The 15,900-nt window shown below is 50.1% G+C and overlaps 1 protein-coding gene across 1 annotated transcript in view; it reads left to right on the top strand.

The window, feature by feature from the left end:
• The window catches only part of ASTN2 (astrotactin 2), a gene marked incomplete at both ends in the record, with an annotated part of 326,465 nt that overhangs the window by 73,537 nt on the left and 237,028 nt on the right, over positions 1-15,900 (top strand). Inside the window, one exon of the mRNA XM_084219630.1 lies at positions 7,867-8,251. Coding sequence (XP_084075756.1) covers positions 7,867-8,251 — 385 coding nt within the window. The remainder of the gene's footprint in view (positions 1-7,866; positions 8,252-15,900) is intronic.

The raw sequence follows: 15,900 nt of genomic DNA, 5'->3' as shown, positions 1-15,900 counted from the left end.
TTGTTATTTCTGTGGTGGTGGTGCTTTTTGATTTTTTTTTTTTTTTCACAACAGGCTGGATTGTTCCAAAAAAAAACCAAACTCTTTTCCTTCATGCCTGTATGTACAATAGCACCTTCTCATCATCTCCAGAAATTGTTTGAGAAGTCCATAAATAAATGCTAAACCCCTTTTCCACTCTCTCTCATCCTCACCGTGGGTAGAGCCGCAGCACAACCAACGCAGAGGAGACCTGGTCCATCAGTGGGGTTTGGCTCTCTAAGAAATCCCTGTACTTGTGGTGAATTTCTGCACTTTCTGGACAAGTGGCCAAGGTCTGGCACCCCAGAAGTGGCTGGTTAATTGAGCAGAACGGGTGCTGTACCCTGTCCCTCTCGGGGGCTCGGGAGCTGCAGGCACGATGCGAATCGTGTTTGTGTTCCCTCACCCGGAGATGTGCATCTCTTATTAGATTAATCTTTTTTCTAATATATGCAGAATATACAGTGGGAACAGCATTAATTCGCACTAATGGTTGTGAGATCCACTGAGAATTAACTGCATTTTTTTGCAAATTAGTGAGGAAGCGGATAAACACAGTTATTAAAAAAAAAAACAAGCAAAGGTACTTTTGCAACAGCAGTACGTGTTTGTCATTTATCTGACAAGTGTTCTTTACTTTTAATTATGTTTCATTACTTGCTAGCAAATGCTGTGCTGGCGGATATTGTAATAATCCTCCTAATTTGAAACCTTTCTTTTAGCATTTGCTAAACCTTTGTTTGGAAAGGGTTGGGGAGGTCAGGGATCCTGCAGTGGCTGTGACTTTGGGAGGTCCCTAGTGCCTCCCATCCCTGGAGGTGTTACTGGTGGATTCAGTGAAGCCAGGCTTAAACTGAACCTTGGAGGGCTTCACTGCTTTTCACTCTCAGCTGGGAAGGTATTAGGGCCACACACAGTCAGTTTGGGTGGGTTCCCACTCGCCCTTTCCCTGGCAGGAGCTGCCTTTGCTGGGCTGTGACTGTGGCATGGGGATGCTCCTCACCTGAGCTGGTGTCTTGGTTTGGAAAGACAGATGCTTGCTAAAGGAGACAGGAGCCTCCCCTGAAATGGAGAATGCAAACCCTCCCCACCCCTCCAAATTGCTATGAATTTTAAATTAAGGGGCTCTCAGGCAAAAAATATGGGAGCAGGAAATAACAGTTCTTTAATAAGGAAGGAAAAAATAAAAGGATAAAATAAACCAATGCAATACACTAGAACAACACTGACAGAGTCAGAACTCAACCTGACACCCTGTGGGTCAGGGTGTTGGTAGCAGTCCAGTTGGAAAAGGGGCTGCAGCCCTCCTGGAGTGTCAGGTGTGGTTCTGTTGGAGCAGGGGGGTCCTGTAGGAAAGGGGTGAATTCTTTCTCCACAGATCCGTGGAAGTAGAAGCAGCTGCTGTTCCTCTGGGGAGTCCAGGGGAGAAGAGCCGTGCTGGTGTGTCAGAATCTCCAGATTATATCTGGGTAGGAATGCTTGGCTCCTCCCTCTGGGCGGAGCATCTCACAGTGGGATGTTATAGTTCTTATCAGCCATGCAGTGACATTCAATAGCCTCTTATCAGCAGATGTTCCCTGCTGAGGGACCTTGATTATGATCACCCAGGAAGAGAGATAAGGAGAATTGCCCACTTGATACCAGACAACTGCCATACAGATGGCAATAGAATAGTCTTGCCTTGCAATCTGGAACAGCTGGGTTCCTGGGGACAGTCAGGGTTTGGGCTTTGTGCTGAGGATGGTGCAGGGAGGGACACTGTGTCAAGGGTGGTCCTGAGGGACTTTCCTTTAGCCCTGTGTTTCACTGGGAAGTGCTTTTTGTGTTGCCACAGCCCTGGGCACTCTTGTCTTGGTCAGCAAAAACTTCCCTGCGCTGGGAAACACTTACTGTGGATGAGGTGGCCTCTTCTATTGAAAATCCAGGTGGTTTTTCCTTAATTCAAGTGAATTTTCCCTCCTCTTTGGAGCAGGGATGACACACAGTTCGGGGTGGGGTGGAAATGAGCTGAGTGGCATGAACACCTTCAGGGGTTTCTTGTTGGCTCAGCGTGGAGCAGGACTGGGGCTCTGTAACTCAAACTCCTCGGGGGGAAGGAAAAGCTTTAGTTTTTGTCTCAGCTTTGTGCTCCCAGGCTGCCCACATTAGGAAAACATGAGCGCAAGCGCAGGAGACCTTATGAATTTTAAAATCTTCCCTCTCTGAGGGCAGGCTCTGGGTTAGCAGGTCAGCCCATTCCGGTGAACCGTTTAGCGCGCATTAAAATCACAATTTATGCAATCTGCACCCCGGCTTTAAAAAGAGCCAGCAATCAGGTACTTAATAAAATCACCTCCAGCCCTCCTCTTTCAGCTCGCTGCAAATAAATGCCTTTTTTTTACATAATAAAAATGGATTAGGAGTCATTTTGAATTGTTATCCTAGCGAGATGTGCAGTTCAGGACACGCAGGCACGTTGGCTGTGATTGAGGGTTGTGTGTTTTGGTGCTTGCACACAGCCGGTGCCTGGGAGACCTTTCAAATAAACATTTACTGGAACATCACATTGCATGTCTGAGCAGCACAGAAAGCCTGATTGGCAGGTTCACTCCTTCTTTTGTTTCCCTTCTTGGATGAAACAGCAAAACAAAACTGAGCGTGGCTTAAAAAAAATATAAATTGTACGAAAATGTGACTTGTCTGACTTGTTCTTTTTTTTTTTATCATGGAAGAGTCAGAGATTTTAAAGTTATGGTTCCCACAGCAACTGTAACTCTCATTGCTTGTGTGTGTGTTGTACTTTACAGGACTGTATATACTATGAAATTTATGCCCTGTGTGTGGATGTAAAGCAGGGTCTGGATGGAGCCATCCTGTGGGAACCCTTCCTCTCAAACCCCTGGGCCACATCCTGTGCTCCTTGCAGCCATTCAGAGAGGGTGGTCAGGGCTGCTGTCACCTCTGGGCAGGCTCAGGTGACACAGCTGTGATAACAACACCCCCAGAAGGCAGTGCCCCAGTCATATCTGTAGCTCAGTGAGGTGGTGAGCAGTGGAAAGAAGGGAAAAAAGAGATGTAATACAGTTCTCCTTGGGCTGCAATTCAAGGAGCTGTCCCTGCTCAGCAAAGCACTGAGGCGTGTGCTCTAGGCTCACGGACTGTAATGGGAATTAAACACATTTTTAAAGTTGAGTGTGTGGTTAGGTGAAGCTGTGCTTCAATGGGGATTGGAAATGTACAGGGAGGAAATGTTGGATTTTAGGAGATTTGCCCTGTGCATCATCTTTGTGTCTTAGAGACAGAGGTGGGACTGACTGGTCTGGAGTCAGGACTGGATCCAGATCTCTTTGGAGTACAAATATGTATCTACTTTAACCCTGGTGTTTGTCTCTTACTCTCTAGCCTTCATGCTGGCTTGCTGTCTGTCCTTGGGCCCACCCCCACGCCCTGCCTCAGTTTCCCTGCCTGGTGCTCCCTGATCCCTGCAGCAGTGGGGGTTTGGGCTGGCAGGGGGTGGCTGTGGTTTGTGGATGGGGGTGGGCTCTGCCTCACCTCTCTGCATCCAGGGTCTGGTGGTGCTTTGTGAGTCTGGGTTGCCTGGGAGGGGATGCAGTGCCCCCAGGTGAGAGATAAGGTGCTGTGGAGCTGAATTATGGGAAAGCCAAAATTGGGGTGAGGGGAATTCAAGAAAGGACCATGGGATCATCTGCTGTTCCCTCAGAGCTGCACAGGGTGCAAGAATGCCCTGAAGCCTCTATTTCTCATTTGAAATAAAGTATGACTTTTCAAAAAGCATCCAGGCTTGATTTAAAAAAAAAATTAAAATTGACAGTGATGGATAATCCACTACACCCCTTGGTAAATTGTGCTAGTGTTTAATTACCTTTACAGCCAAAAAGGAAAGAAAGGAAAAGTACACAGTGTGAAGAGCCCCGAGGGTTGTGTGGTTATTGCTGGTACCTGATTGCTCACCTTAATCCAGCTGCTGGGACGATGCAGGGGATGAGATGCTCCAGCACTGGGGGCTCGTTCAGCATCCCTGAGCTGTCCTGGGGACTGTCCTTGGAGCCCCAGCAGCAGCCATGGGGTTGATTGCCAGTGCAATGTCGGACAACAAATGCCTTCAAGTTAGGAAATAAAGAGGAATATTCTTGCCTGAGGACAGAAACTTGCATCAGTGTTGGGAGGAAGGTGCCCAGGTCAGCACAGCCTTGGGTGCTGCGCTGTTTAGCACTGGGTTTACTCTGCTGTGGTATAAGAGGTCTGCCCAGCCTAAACTATCCCCTCCAGCCTGGGATTTTCTTCTGTGACCTCAGCCCTTTTGGTGTGACTGCTGCAAGACTGATTTCTGAACAGCTGGGCTGTCACTGGGTGACTGCCAGGCTGCAGGGATGGGGGATTCCTGCAAGGGATCACACCACATCCCACACTGTGGGGAGCAGAGCTGGAAAGGCCAGAGGCTGCTGCAAGGAGGTTTGTCTGGACTCCAGAGCAGCAGTGGGACTCCCTTGTCTTTCCCTGGCTTGGTAGGGCAGGCTGGGGGTTGTGTTCAAAGCAGCAATGTGTCCTCTTGCTGCCCAGAAATTGTTCAGCATCTCAGAGACTCCTACAGAGTGATGGCCCTTCAATCCAACAGCTTGGCAGCCTTCATAATTTATGTCAGGGTCCAATCTCTTGGCCCTCAGCGTGGCCTCTCCCATTGATTTTCCTTCTGGGCCTCAAATAACTCCCAGCCTTGCTGCTCTTCAGCTTCAGCTGAGCTTCACTCTGGTGCCACAAGCCCTGCAGCTCTTTACACACGTGGGTTGTTCCCACCATCCCTCTTCTCCCCCATCTTCCCTCTCCCTTCTGTTGACTGTAATAACTGTTTTTGCTCCTCTAAGTCAATATTTGCACTTTCACCATTTTCCCTTCTCCTCTCCCGTGGGTCTCGGCGATGCTCTGGTGCTGGTGGCCCCTGCTCGGCCGGCCAGGGCAGCAGGAGCATGGCAGGAAGGACATTACGTGGGAGAATATGCATGTTCACAGCTCAGAGGATTAAAGGCCCGTGTTCTTATCACTGCAGAACAGAGTATTATAAATCCAGCCTTAGAATACCAAATCCCCACGCGGCTCGGCCATTGTTTGGGAATATTAAAAAGCTCGGAGACAGAAATAATCAGTTTCCCAATGACACGTTGTCAAATAAAACATTTCTCATATTATCCCTTCTTTCCCCTTTCTCTCTCCTGCTCCCTCAGTTGGATAATTTAACACGAAAAACAGATTAAAATGAGGCTGGCTAGAATGCCTCCTAAGTTTGACTCTTTTTTTTGGTTTTTTTCCCTTTTTTCCCAAGAAGCTCTCCAGGCGTGTGTGGTGGTGTTAAACAAGCAGCTGCCAGGAAGGGGTCAGGGACTAAAGGAGCACATTGGAATTGAGCTGCCTGTGATGAGCCCCTGGTGCTCACCCAGGGGGCTGGCACAGGCACCCCCAGCCTTTCCCAGGCAGAGAGGGGCTGTTGTCCCAGGGACTGGCAGAGCAGAGATCTCTGGTTCATCCCCAAAGGATGTGGGAATTGTAGCTGAGCTGGGAGCCCTTGACTTCCTTCAGCCAGCCCTGTCATTCTTGAGTCCTAGGGGGAATGGCACACCAGGAACCTCTGTGCCTTTATGTCTTCTTGTAGGTCTTCCAGGTTTATTTTTTCCAGGACATTTCCCAGGGGCAGATATAAGGTGAGCACAGCCAGGAAGGTTCACAGCCCCAGGTCTGCCATGGGTGCCTGAACCCCTTCCTTGGCTCTACCTGGGACAGCTGCTCCTCCTGCAAGACTTTTATGATTTTTTTAAGATTTTCTAAGCCTTCTGATGTTGACATTCTTGTAAAGAACTTTCTCACACACTTTCTGTAAATAGCACATTGTTTTGCATTCTTTTGTGGAGGAGGAGAAATGTGATGGACTGTTGGTTTGTCCAGTGTCATTGGAGAGGCAGCACTGTCACCCTCCAGTCCACTGTCACTTTTGAAAATCCATAAATGTTGGAGTCAGAAATTAAACTTCCCTCTTTTTTTTTTACCTTGGAGTTTCCAGTGTCCGTGTAGTTTTATTTCATGTCCTAGAGCAACTCACCTCCTTACAGCTGCTCCTGTTTAGGAGTCAGAGCCGTGCTCAGGTGCAGCCTGGTGCTCTGTATGGAATGCAGAGGGAACATTTCCACGCCTCTGCTCTGCTGTAGAGCTCGGTGCAGCTCTGGGCCCTGGCATCCCAGGTGCCCAAGGAACGCCTGCCCTGCCCTGGCTGTGCCTGTCATGCTGCAAAGCCCTGGTCGCTCGTGCTGCTCCTGATTTACATGCCCTGCCTTGCTTGTCTGCCACGGGATAAAATTGCTCTGATGCTGCAGAGATTAAGAGGCTGGGAGCTGGCACAGTCACAGCTCTTGTGTGTGTGGGGATGAATTTAACTTCCAGAGCAGCCAGAGGCAGGGCTGGCTCCCCGTGGTACTCCCTAGCCAGGCTCCCTTGAGAGGATGTGCTGTTTCCATGTACATACAGATATTTGGAAGGGTTTGTTTTTATTTTTAATATTAATGTTGCTGAGAGGTGTGTTGAATAAAATTTGGAGGAGAAGAAACACAAGAGCTTTGTAGAGAATATCTGGGTCTGGAATATGTTGTGCTGTGCCCCAGCTCTGCAGTTGGTCTTGAAACCACAGGGAAATCAGACCAGAAATGTTGGAGCTGGGGTAACCACCTTGGGAGCATCACCTGTGAGGGGCCATTTGTTGCACCATCATTTCTGGGAAATGTGTGTCTCTGCTAAGGCTTTATTGCTCGTGGGTGATTGTTGGGTTGTTTTAATGAGTTTTTTTCTCCTAAGTGGTGGACTGTGATCATCCCCATTCCCTTCTCCCCATGTAGGGTGTCCTGGGGGTCCCAAGGGGTGAGGTGGAAAGAACAAAGTCCCTGGCAGAATGGTCAGGATTGAGCTGGGGGTGCCACTGTGCTATTCCCAGCTGAAAACCATCCCTGGCATCCTCATCTCCCTGCCCATGACCTCACACCTGGGAGGTGGCTGCTCCAGGAATCCACCTGTGTGTGGGTCAGGGGGTGTGGATGGAAAGGTGCTTTGGAGGTTTACTCAGAGGTGCTGAAGCACTGGAACAGATTGTTCAGGGAAGTTGTGGGTGCACCATCCCTGGAAGTGTTCGAGTTTGGATAGGGTGTGAAGCAACCCTGCCCTAGTGGATGGTGTCCAGTCCTGGCCCCTCAGTTTGGGAAGGATGTTGAGATGCTTGAGTGCTTCCAGAGGAGGCAACGAGGCTGGAGAGGAGCTGGGAACACAAACCCTGAGAGAAACCCCGGAGGGAGCTGGGGGTGCCCAGCCTGCAGAAAAGGAGACTCAGGGGTGCCCTCATCACTCTGCACAGCTCCTGAAAGGTGCCTGTGCTCAGCTGGGGCTGGGCTCTGTCTGCAGCAGCACTGACACAACCAGAGCACACAGCCTCCAGCTGTGCCAAGGGAAATTCAGGTTGGATATTAGGAAAAGGTTTTTTACAGAAAGGGTGATAAAGTTCTGGAATGTTCTGCCCAGGGAGGTGGTGGAGTCCCCATCCCTGTGTGTGTTTAACAAAGCCTGGATGTGGCACTGGGGGCCAGGGTTGAGTTGAGCTGTTGGGGCTGGGTTGGACTCGATGATCTTGAAGATCTCTTCCAACCCAGTGATTCTGTGAATCCTGTGAATTCTGTGTCCCTGCCCACAGCAGGGGGGTGAAATGATGGGCGTTAGGATCTCATCCACCCATCACTCTGTGATTCCATGACCCTGCAGCACCCCCTCACCCCTCCCTGGACCCCGTGCCCTGCTGACAGTGCCCTGTTCTCTCTGCAGGGCGGGCTGATCGCGCTGCTCCTGCTGCTGCTGGTGTTCATGGTGGCCCTGTACGCCCAGCGGCGCTGGCACAAGCGCCGCCGCATCCCGCAGAAGAGCGCCAGCACCGAGGCCACCCACGAGATCCACTACATCCCCTCGGTGCTGCTGGGGCCCCAGGCCCGCGAGAGCTTCCGCAACTCGCGCCTGCAGGCACACAACTCCGTCATCGGCGTGCCCATCCGCGAGACCCCCATCCTGGACGACTACGAGGACGAGGAGGAGGAGGAGACGCCGCGGCGGGCAGAGCCCAGCGCCAGGGAGGATGAGTTTGGCAGCCAGGTGACGAGGACGCTGGAGAGCCTGGGCAGGGGCGGGGAGGAGAAGCCTGACTACGAGAAGAAAGGTTTGTGGCTTTTCTCTCTCTGCTGTGCTGGGGAGCCGCGCGGTCCCCAGGGGATTTTGGCTAAGGCATACTTGATTGCTTGCATTTCTAAAATCTGTCTGTCAGAAGCTGCTACACCCACCTCTGCTTATTGAAATGTTATTATGAGCCATTTAATATTGTTCACCTGCAATGCACAGTAAAATGCATTTGAATAAACAAAAGCAAAGCATATTAGTGCTGTGAGTGATTCCAGCAGGAGCGAGGAAGGGATGTGCTGGCTTGCTCTGTGCAGGTAAGGGATCTTGGGGTGGTGCTGAACCATCCTTCCTGTCTTGTGCAGGCTTTCCAGACAGACCTGGCAGCCACAGTGGCAGGGATGGAGACAGAGACTCTTTTTGGCCAGGGATAGCCTAGGTGATGCAATGGGTCAGGAAAGCAGCTCCCTGCCCTTGTGATGGTCATAAATGGTAGATGAGGTTGATAATCTTCCACCCTTAAAATGCTCTTTACTCTTTCTCCTTTTAAACAAGGCTGTGCTGATTGTGATGGGTGTTGTTGCTCAAACAGATTTGGAGGTGCCCAGGGAGCAATCTGCCATCCTCAAGTGCTGCTCTGAGCATCCCTGTTGGCATCTCTTGGTGTGTGTCTGGCTGTTACCCGCCCATGGGGTTAAGAGATGTTTCCTCAACCCTGTGCTCAGTGAGAATGAACAAATGAAAGCCTTCATATCTCATAACCGAGCTACCTTCTTTCTTCTTTCATATTCTCTCCTTTGTTTTGCTTTTCTATAAATTATTTAGAGTTGTGTGAGTGGGGAGGACAGCACTAACTGCATTTCAGTGCTCTTCAAAACAAAACAGCAAACAAGATCTGGAGCAGAATATTAAACTCTCCAAGGGCTTCAGGAACTGGCAATAATGAACTTACACGGACTGAACCCCCTGCCCCAAGCTGGAAGCTGCCTGTGGGACACCTGAGCTGGGAGAGATGTTCCCAAATGCTCCCACCAGCTCTGCTTGTGATGCTGTCAGGCTTTGTGCCTTGGATCGAGGCAGGTTTGTGCCTTGCCTAGTCTGATCCTTCCAGACTGTGCCAGTTCACCGTATGCTTCCTCCCAGATGGGCACTTTTCCCTCTTGGATGAGGCTGTGCTCAAGGAGCCAAGCTATGGTTTGTGCTGCTTACTCCTCCCTGCTGAAGCTGCTTAGAGCCTGGATTGCCCAGGATGAGCTGGCTGTGGCTCAGATCTGGGATTTCTAGACTGCAGACATAAATAGATGTGCTGTGGGCTTTCCACTCTGACCTGGTGGCACAGCAGGGGAAACGTGGTGACTCAGACATGCTGCTCCCAGGTGCTTTGGCCTGCACAGGAGCAGCAGTCAAAGCTGGATTCCTGTGGGGTGAGCAGACACCAGGTTCCTGGAGATCCCAAGGGACTGGAAGCCAGTTCAGCTGGGGCATGGCTTTGCAGCTGGATTGAAGGTGGAGGCATTAAGGGACTCCCAGCTGGAGTGTGGATGCAGTGCCACAATGAGATCAGCCTTCCCCTGGTGCCCAGCTGGCGCTGCCAGGTTTCACTGTGGTCACTGGGGATGGCTGTGGAGCTGTGCCTGCATCCCAGGGAATCCAGCAGCTCCCGTGGGAAAAGCTCTCCTCTCTGCTCTTGCTGAGCTGCCTTGTGAGAAGGCATCAGCTGGGACTTGTCAGCGGGCTCCAAATGCTGTCGTCACAGGGGCTGTCAGCAGAGGCTCTTTCAAGTGTCACTTCCCAGCATTAATTACCAGGGATGGCAAATCCAATGGAGATGGAGCAGTTCTGCTCACCCCCAGCTGCCTGTGCTGGGCACTGACTGATGGCAGGTGCTCTTCCCAGCACTGGGGATTTGCACACCCCTCCCTTGGTCGCTGTTGGGTCAATTTTCCTTTCTATGAGCGAGTCTGTGGGGTTGTTTGGGTTTTTTTTTTTTTATTTTTATTTTTTTTTATTCACCACTTTTGGATGTATCAAGTCAGGGAATCAGGCAGGGATTTGCTCTGGATGGCTCTGCTCTGTGCAGTCCCTGCCCAGGAGGCCTGAGCAGCACAAATGTTTTGCAGATCATGGCTCAGCAAGCCAAACTTTCCTCCCCAGCTCAGGCAGTGATGTGGATGGGAGGGATGCTCCCGTGTGGTGGCAGAGCATCTGAAGTGAATCCCAGCACAAACAAAACACAGGAGTGATGTGCTGAATAATGACATCTAGCAACAAGTGTGTCTGAGTGATAAAGTTAATGAAATTACAGGTTCTGACCTGATACCAGGCTCTGCTGTGGGGAGATAAACAGCGGGGCAAAGATGAGATGTTTATTTCTCCCTAGCTGCAGTTGTAATCTGGATGCACTGTGCAGGGCCATTAACGTTATTACTGTTATGCAAAATCATTTTTGACTTGGGGGGAAAAAAAAAAAAAGAGCAAAGAAAGAAAAATCTCCCAACTGCCTAGAAAATGTAAAGCTGACAAAATTAGAATTGCAGCAGGAGCACAAGCTGACCTGGTGACATTGTACAGAGCCCAGATGAATTTAGACAGAAGAAAAATCCAAGGCAGTTTAGGAAGAAAAGTAGAAAAGTAGTCTTTTTTTTTTTTTTTAATTTTATTAATAATAAAATGAAATGGAGCGAGGCAGGAAGCAATAGCCAGGCTGTCCTAATTATCCAGAAGGATCCCTTGAGCTGGGATGGAGCAGGGGCTGCTCTGTCTCCTCGTGGGTTTAGGTTCTCTCTGGCAATTGAAAGGTCTCTAGGGTTTTGTGCTCAGGGGGTGTGCATGGTGCCAAGTGGGGTCTGCTGGTGTGGGGTGCAGTTTCTGGGGTCTTGGTCTTTGCTGGGGAGACCCTCCCTCTCTGAACTCAGCCCCAGTATGTACATGGGGTTCAGTGATTATGGGAATTTGGGTAGATTTGTGCAGCTGGTGTCACCTCCTCATTGCCTCTGTCCTCGCTTCACTGTGGAGTTTCCAGCCCGTGCTCCTCATGAGTTCTGCTCTCCTGCTCTGCCCAAGCAGATGGCCTCAAGCTTCATCCCTTTGGGAATTCCTCACGTGCTTTTCTCTTTCAATATGCACAGCTCTCATCCTCACAGACACAGCCTCATCCTACAGCAGCAGGAGCCCTTTGTTTTGTCCACCAAGCAAAATTGGAGGGACTTTGGGTCCCAGTCCATAGCAGGTGGCACTGCTCCATCTCCGTCTGGGATGCACTGGATGCACAGCGATGGAGTTGGCAAACAAAGGTAAAGTCCAGCAACCTCAGCATGGGATTACCCACAAGTTCCTCAGAGAAGATTTTGCCAAACCAAATCTCCTAAGGATCAGCAAGAAATAGAACTTCTGCCTGGTGAAAACTGAGGAGAAATCAGACTTGAAAATCGACTGTCTGCAATTCCACTCCTGCAACAAAGGGCCCATCTTTATTTCTCAGTTTCTTTCACGTTTGAAAAAAGAACATTTCAAGCAGGCCTTTGTGCTGGCTTCACAGGCTCTGCAGTCTGGGTATGGCCTCCAAGTCTAGACAGGAGACAGGACTTATTACTGATGGTTCCAATGATTAATACCATGGGCATATCAAAGGTGTGGTTGGGCACTCATCTTGAATTCCTCTCCTGGACTTACTTCTCCCCTGCTGTGTTGGCTCAGGTAAACCTCTGAAGTTTCTCTTACTTAATCCATGGATGCTTTTCTCAGTAGTGGTAGTGAGATGCTTTTGAGCATTCCTGAAAGATGGTCTGGCTCCTAGAGTGCACCTGGAGATGTGGATCCAGCTCCACTCTGCCACTGGCTGCTCTGACAGCCCTGGCCATGTCATTTACTGGTCCAGTCCTCATCTGGGGGTTGGAGAGGGAGCCAAGCCAGACAGCAGGCAGGGCAGCATTAGGAAATACTGAGAATTGCTGATGCCAGGGCTTGTGGTTCCCCCAGCCTTGCAGCCAAGCTGCCCTGGGTGGTGCAGCCCAGGAGAACTGAGGGAGAAGGGATTTAGGCAGGGAAGACAAATGGCTTTGAGGCAACAGCAAAAAAGATCCTGATGATGAGAGAGAGAGCTTCCTATGTCCCCCACCAGCACTGGAGGAGCTGTTCTGGCAGCTGCATCTCAGAACTGTTTTTCCTTCCAGTGGAGACTTCTCTGGGGAGAGGTAAGGCAGTGCTGTGGCTGGAGGGAAGGATGCTGGGGCTGTGGAAAGGGATATTTTGGGTGCTGAGCTGTTCCAGAGGAGGCCAGGTAGTCAAGCTGTTCCCTAGAGCTGCCATTCCTAGCTAACACCTGAGCTCTGCAGTGTGTTGGAGATGAGATTTAGAGATGGGTGTGAGCTGGGGGAAATGCCCTCACATTGGACAGGTGATGGTGCTGCTCTCCATGCTGGAGAAGGGAGAGCACTCAGCCAACAGGAACTGGATGTCTGGCCTGATGATGATGTCCTTGAGGGGACAGCCTGGTGTCCCTGAGAGGACACTGGTACCTGGCAGGGCTGAAGGCTGTGCCGAGGTGTGCCATCCCTGCTGTCCCTGCTGGGGCTGGGACCCCCGTCTGCTGTTGGCTCGAGGAGTCAGCTGCAGTTCCACCCTGATTTCCAGCATTAACCAGAGGCTTTCTGAGCCTTTAATAAATAAAGTGATGGCTTAACGTTTGCTGGAGCTGGAGGCTAAAATGGGACACTGCATCAGGCCAGCATCTGATGTGTCTTGGGGCTCTTCTCTCCACTGACCTGATGGGATCGTGACCCTCTTTGTACGTGATCAGCTTTTCCCAGCTCTAATCCCAGCCAACTCCTTCTGTAATTTATAGGGACCTTTGAAAATGTATATTCTCAAGGCTTGCCAGTGAAAAGTGGTTTTTCGCAGTCCTCTAGTCCTGTCTGAAAAAAAAAAAAAAAACAGCTGCAACTTTCAGGTTTAAAGAAATGAAAAAAAAAAAGAAAAAAAAAAGTGGGGGCTCAACAGGGCAGGAATTGGCTCCTAATTCAGGGAAGCACTTCCAGACATGCTTAGGTAGTGTCTCTAGTTAATAAAGATGTTTAAGCTGTTTTCAGGCCCAGCATGTTCAATTGTAACTGAATTAAATGTATTAAGGAAGGGAATGAGGGCCCCAGTTAGAGAGGTTACACCAGCCATGCCATTGGGTCTTTGGTTCTGTGGTGATGCCAGCTCAGGCTTCAGTGTGGATTTGAAAATGTCCTGACCTGCCAGGGAAAAGCTGTGCTTTGCAGAGATAAACACAGTCCTGATTAATATATTAATGTATTAACTGTCTTTGGAGATCTCAATGGAGAGGTGCCAGGCTGGAATTTTAGGTTTGTTTTGCTCATCCCATTGAAATGGTTACCTCCACCCCAAACCTGGGTTGTCCTCCCCAGTGTGGGGAGAGGGAATGGTAGGGCTGCAGGACGGGGTCTCCCTCCCTTAGATCCCCAAGGAAGTGGATCAAAGCAGCATTGTGGATGTGTGGGAGCACACTCAGGACATCCCTCCCACAAGAGCCATATCCAACATACTCCTGCCTCTAGGAATGGCACAGAAGGGACAGGGAACCTCCTGGCGTTTGGGGCTCTCCTCCTGTCCTGCAGCCCCTGGCTCATGGGTTTTGTGGCCCATGCTTAATGACTAATTAAGGTTTAAACACCCAGGGTCAGCCAGGGCTCTTTCTGGCTCATGGCAGCTTTGCTGTGGAGAAGAGGCTGGTGGAGTGGGCTCCTGCTAAGTTTTAATGTTTTTTCTCCCCTGTCTTTGCTACAACCTGCTCATTAATTTAATGAGACAGAGGAGGGAAGAAGCAGCTGGAAAAGTGGCTTTGAATGGTGCCATAGGGACTGGAACAGAAGCAGAGTGGTTTATTATGCCAGCATTTTGCTGAGCATCCTGAGGAGATGCTGGATTTGTGAAGTCCTCCTGCTTTGCAAGGCTTGGCCTGGTCTCACCCTGGATACTCCACAACATCCCAAGTTGAAGAAATACCCTTGGCTTCCTCTTCTTCCAGCCACAGCTGGGTGACTTCTGGCACCTCAAGTCAGCAGCAGCTCTTGAATGAGGAATTTTGTGGAGTTTTGTGGGGCTGCAGATGCCCAGTGGGGATGTCATGGCAGTTTCATGTGCAGTAGTCCTGATTCCCCAGATGTCCAAAGTGTTTTCCATCCAGGCAAAATCACAAGCTCATGGAAGATAAGCTGTGAAGTGCTGGCTGTCCAAGGAAAATAAGCCATCAGGAACTATATTTATATAAATGCCAGGCACACATTGTTCATCACTTTGTGCATCACTATGAATGTTTGATAAAGCACTACATTATTTAAAAGTGTAGCTGGGCTGTGGGACAGTTGTTGACCAAGATTAGCATCAAGATGACTCTTTCTTTTTTCCCTCTCTTTTTTTTTTCTTTCCCCTGATGGAAGATCTAAAACAACAATATGATGGTTGTTTACTTGCCTTGGGGGATCTCAGGTGTCCTTGTCTCTCCTGAGTTTCTCTGGGTTGCATCTTGTGTGCAATGCAGAGGACCTGGGAGAGCTTCAGCTCTGACTGGGGCTGTCACAGAATCCTGGAAGGGTTTGGGTTGAAAGGAACCTAAAAGACCATCTGGTTCCAACCCCCTGCCATGGGCAGGGACATCTTCAACTACACCAGGCTGCTCCAAGCTCCATCCAACCTGGCCTTGGACACTTCCAGGGATGGTGCTTCCATGGAATCAGCATGGAGTGAAGCATTGGTTTCTGAAGTCAGACTGATCAGAAGAGGATGTGGGATGAAGGAGAACAATCCCACAATGTTGCCCCCATTTCTACTGGAAGTACATAGATGCTGGTTAGGACTCAGCCCTTGGGATGTGGGGCTTAGAGCTGGATCCTGTCACCTGATGGCTTTGTCTTTAACCAGAGAACTCGGACCTTTTTCTCCTTGCCTTTTAGTGGCATTGTGCCTCCACCAGATGGCATGTGGAGATTTTCCCCCATCATTCCATCCCAGACTTGTGGGTTTTATGGGGAAGGGAGCAGGGAGGGCAGCTGCAGCACCACCTCTTCCCTCTGTTTGCGTGTCCTCTTCCCACTTGTGTTTCACCTGGCTACGGCACCGAGACGGTCTTGTCAGCTGGCTCCTAAGGAAGATGGATTGAGGCTGGGCACCTGTGCTGATACTGGGTCTGCAGGCACCTTCCAGCCCCATTTATCATTAGGCACTGACCTCCCTGAAGGACCAGTGGGAGAGGAAACTTATTAACAAGGTGCTTCAAATCAATCCTTTCTGATGGCCCCGCTGAGTTACGGCGATGGCTGCGACTCTCCCACTGGGTCCTGTGAGTGTGGCAGTGCTCAGCATCGCTTCTTTACCTGTGTGGCTTGGAATAGGTTTGGTTTTGATAGCCTGGGCTTTCTGGGTGTTCCCAGGTCTTCTCCTGAGTCAAAAAAACAACTCTCAGCTCATTCTCTGCTGCCTCCCCCCTGCCCAGTGCAGGAGGTTGTTGGTCGTTTTGGTGCTGCTTTTGGAGCTGAAGCTCCTGGCCACATTGAGAGATTTTGGTAGTTTGTCCTTCTTCTGTGTGTTGGTGTCACTTCATCATTCATCCTGGCATGTGGCACAGCATTGTCAGTACTGTGAAAAATGTCACCTTGTCTGCTGGGCAGAGGAAATGTATTTTCTAACTGA

The sequence above is a fragment of the Fringilla coelebs genome (assembly GCF_963513975.1).
Source record: "Fringilla coelebs genome assembly, chromosome: 21".
In the NCBI taxonomy this organism is placed as follows: domain Eukaryota; kingdom Metazoa; phylum Chordata; class Aves; order Passeriformes; family Fringillidae; genus Fringilla; species Fringilla coelebs.
Note: the sequence above shows the minus strand (reverse complement) of the source record. Positions and strands in the feature narration are given on the sequence as shown.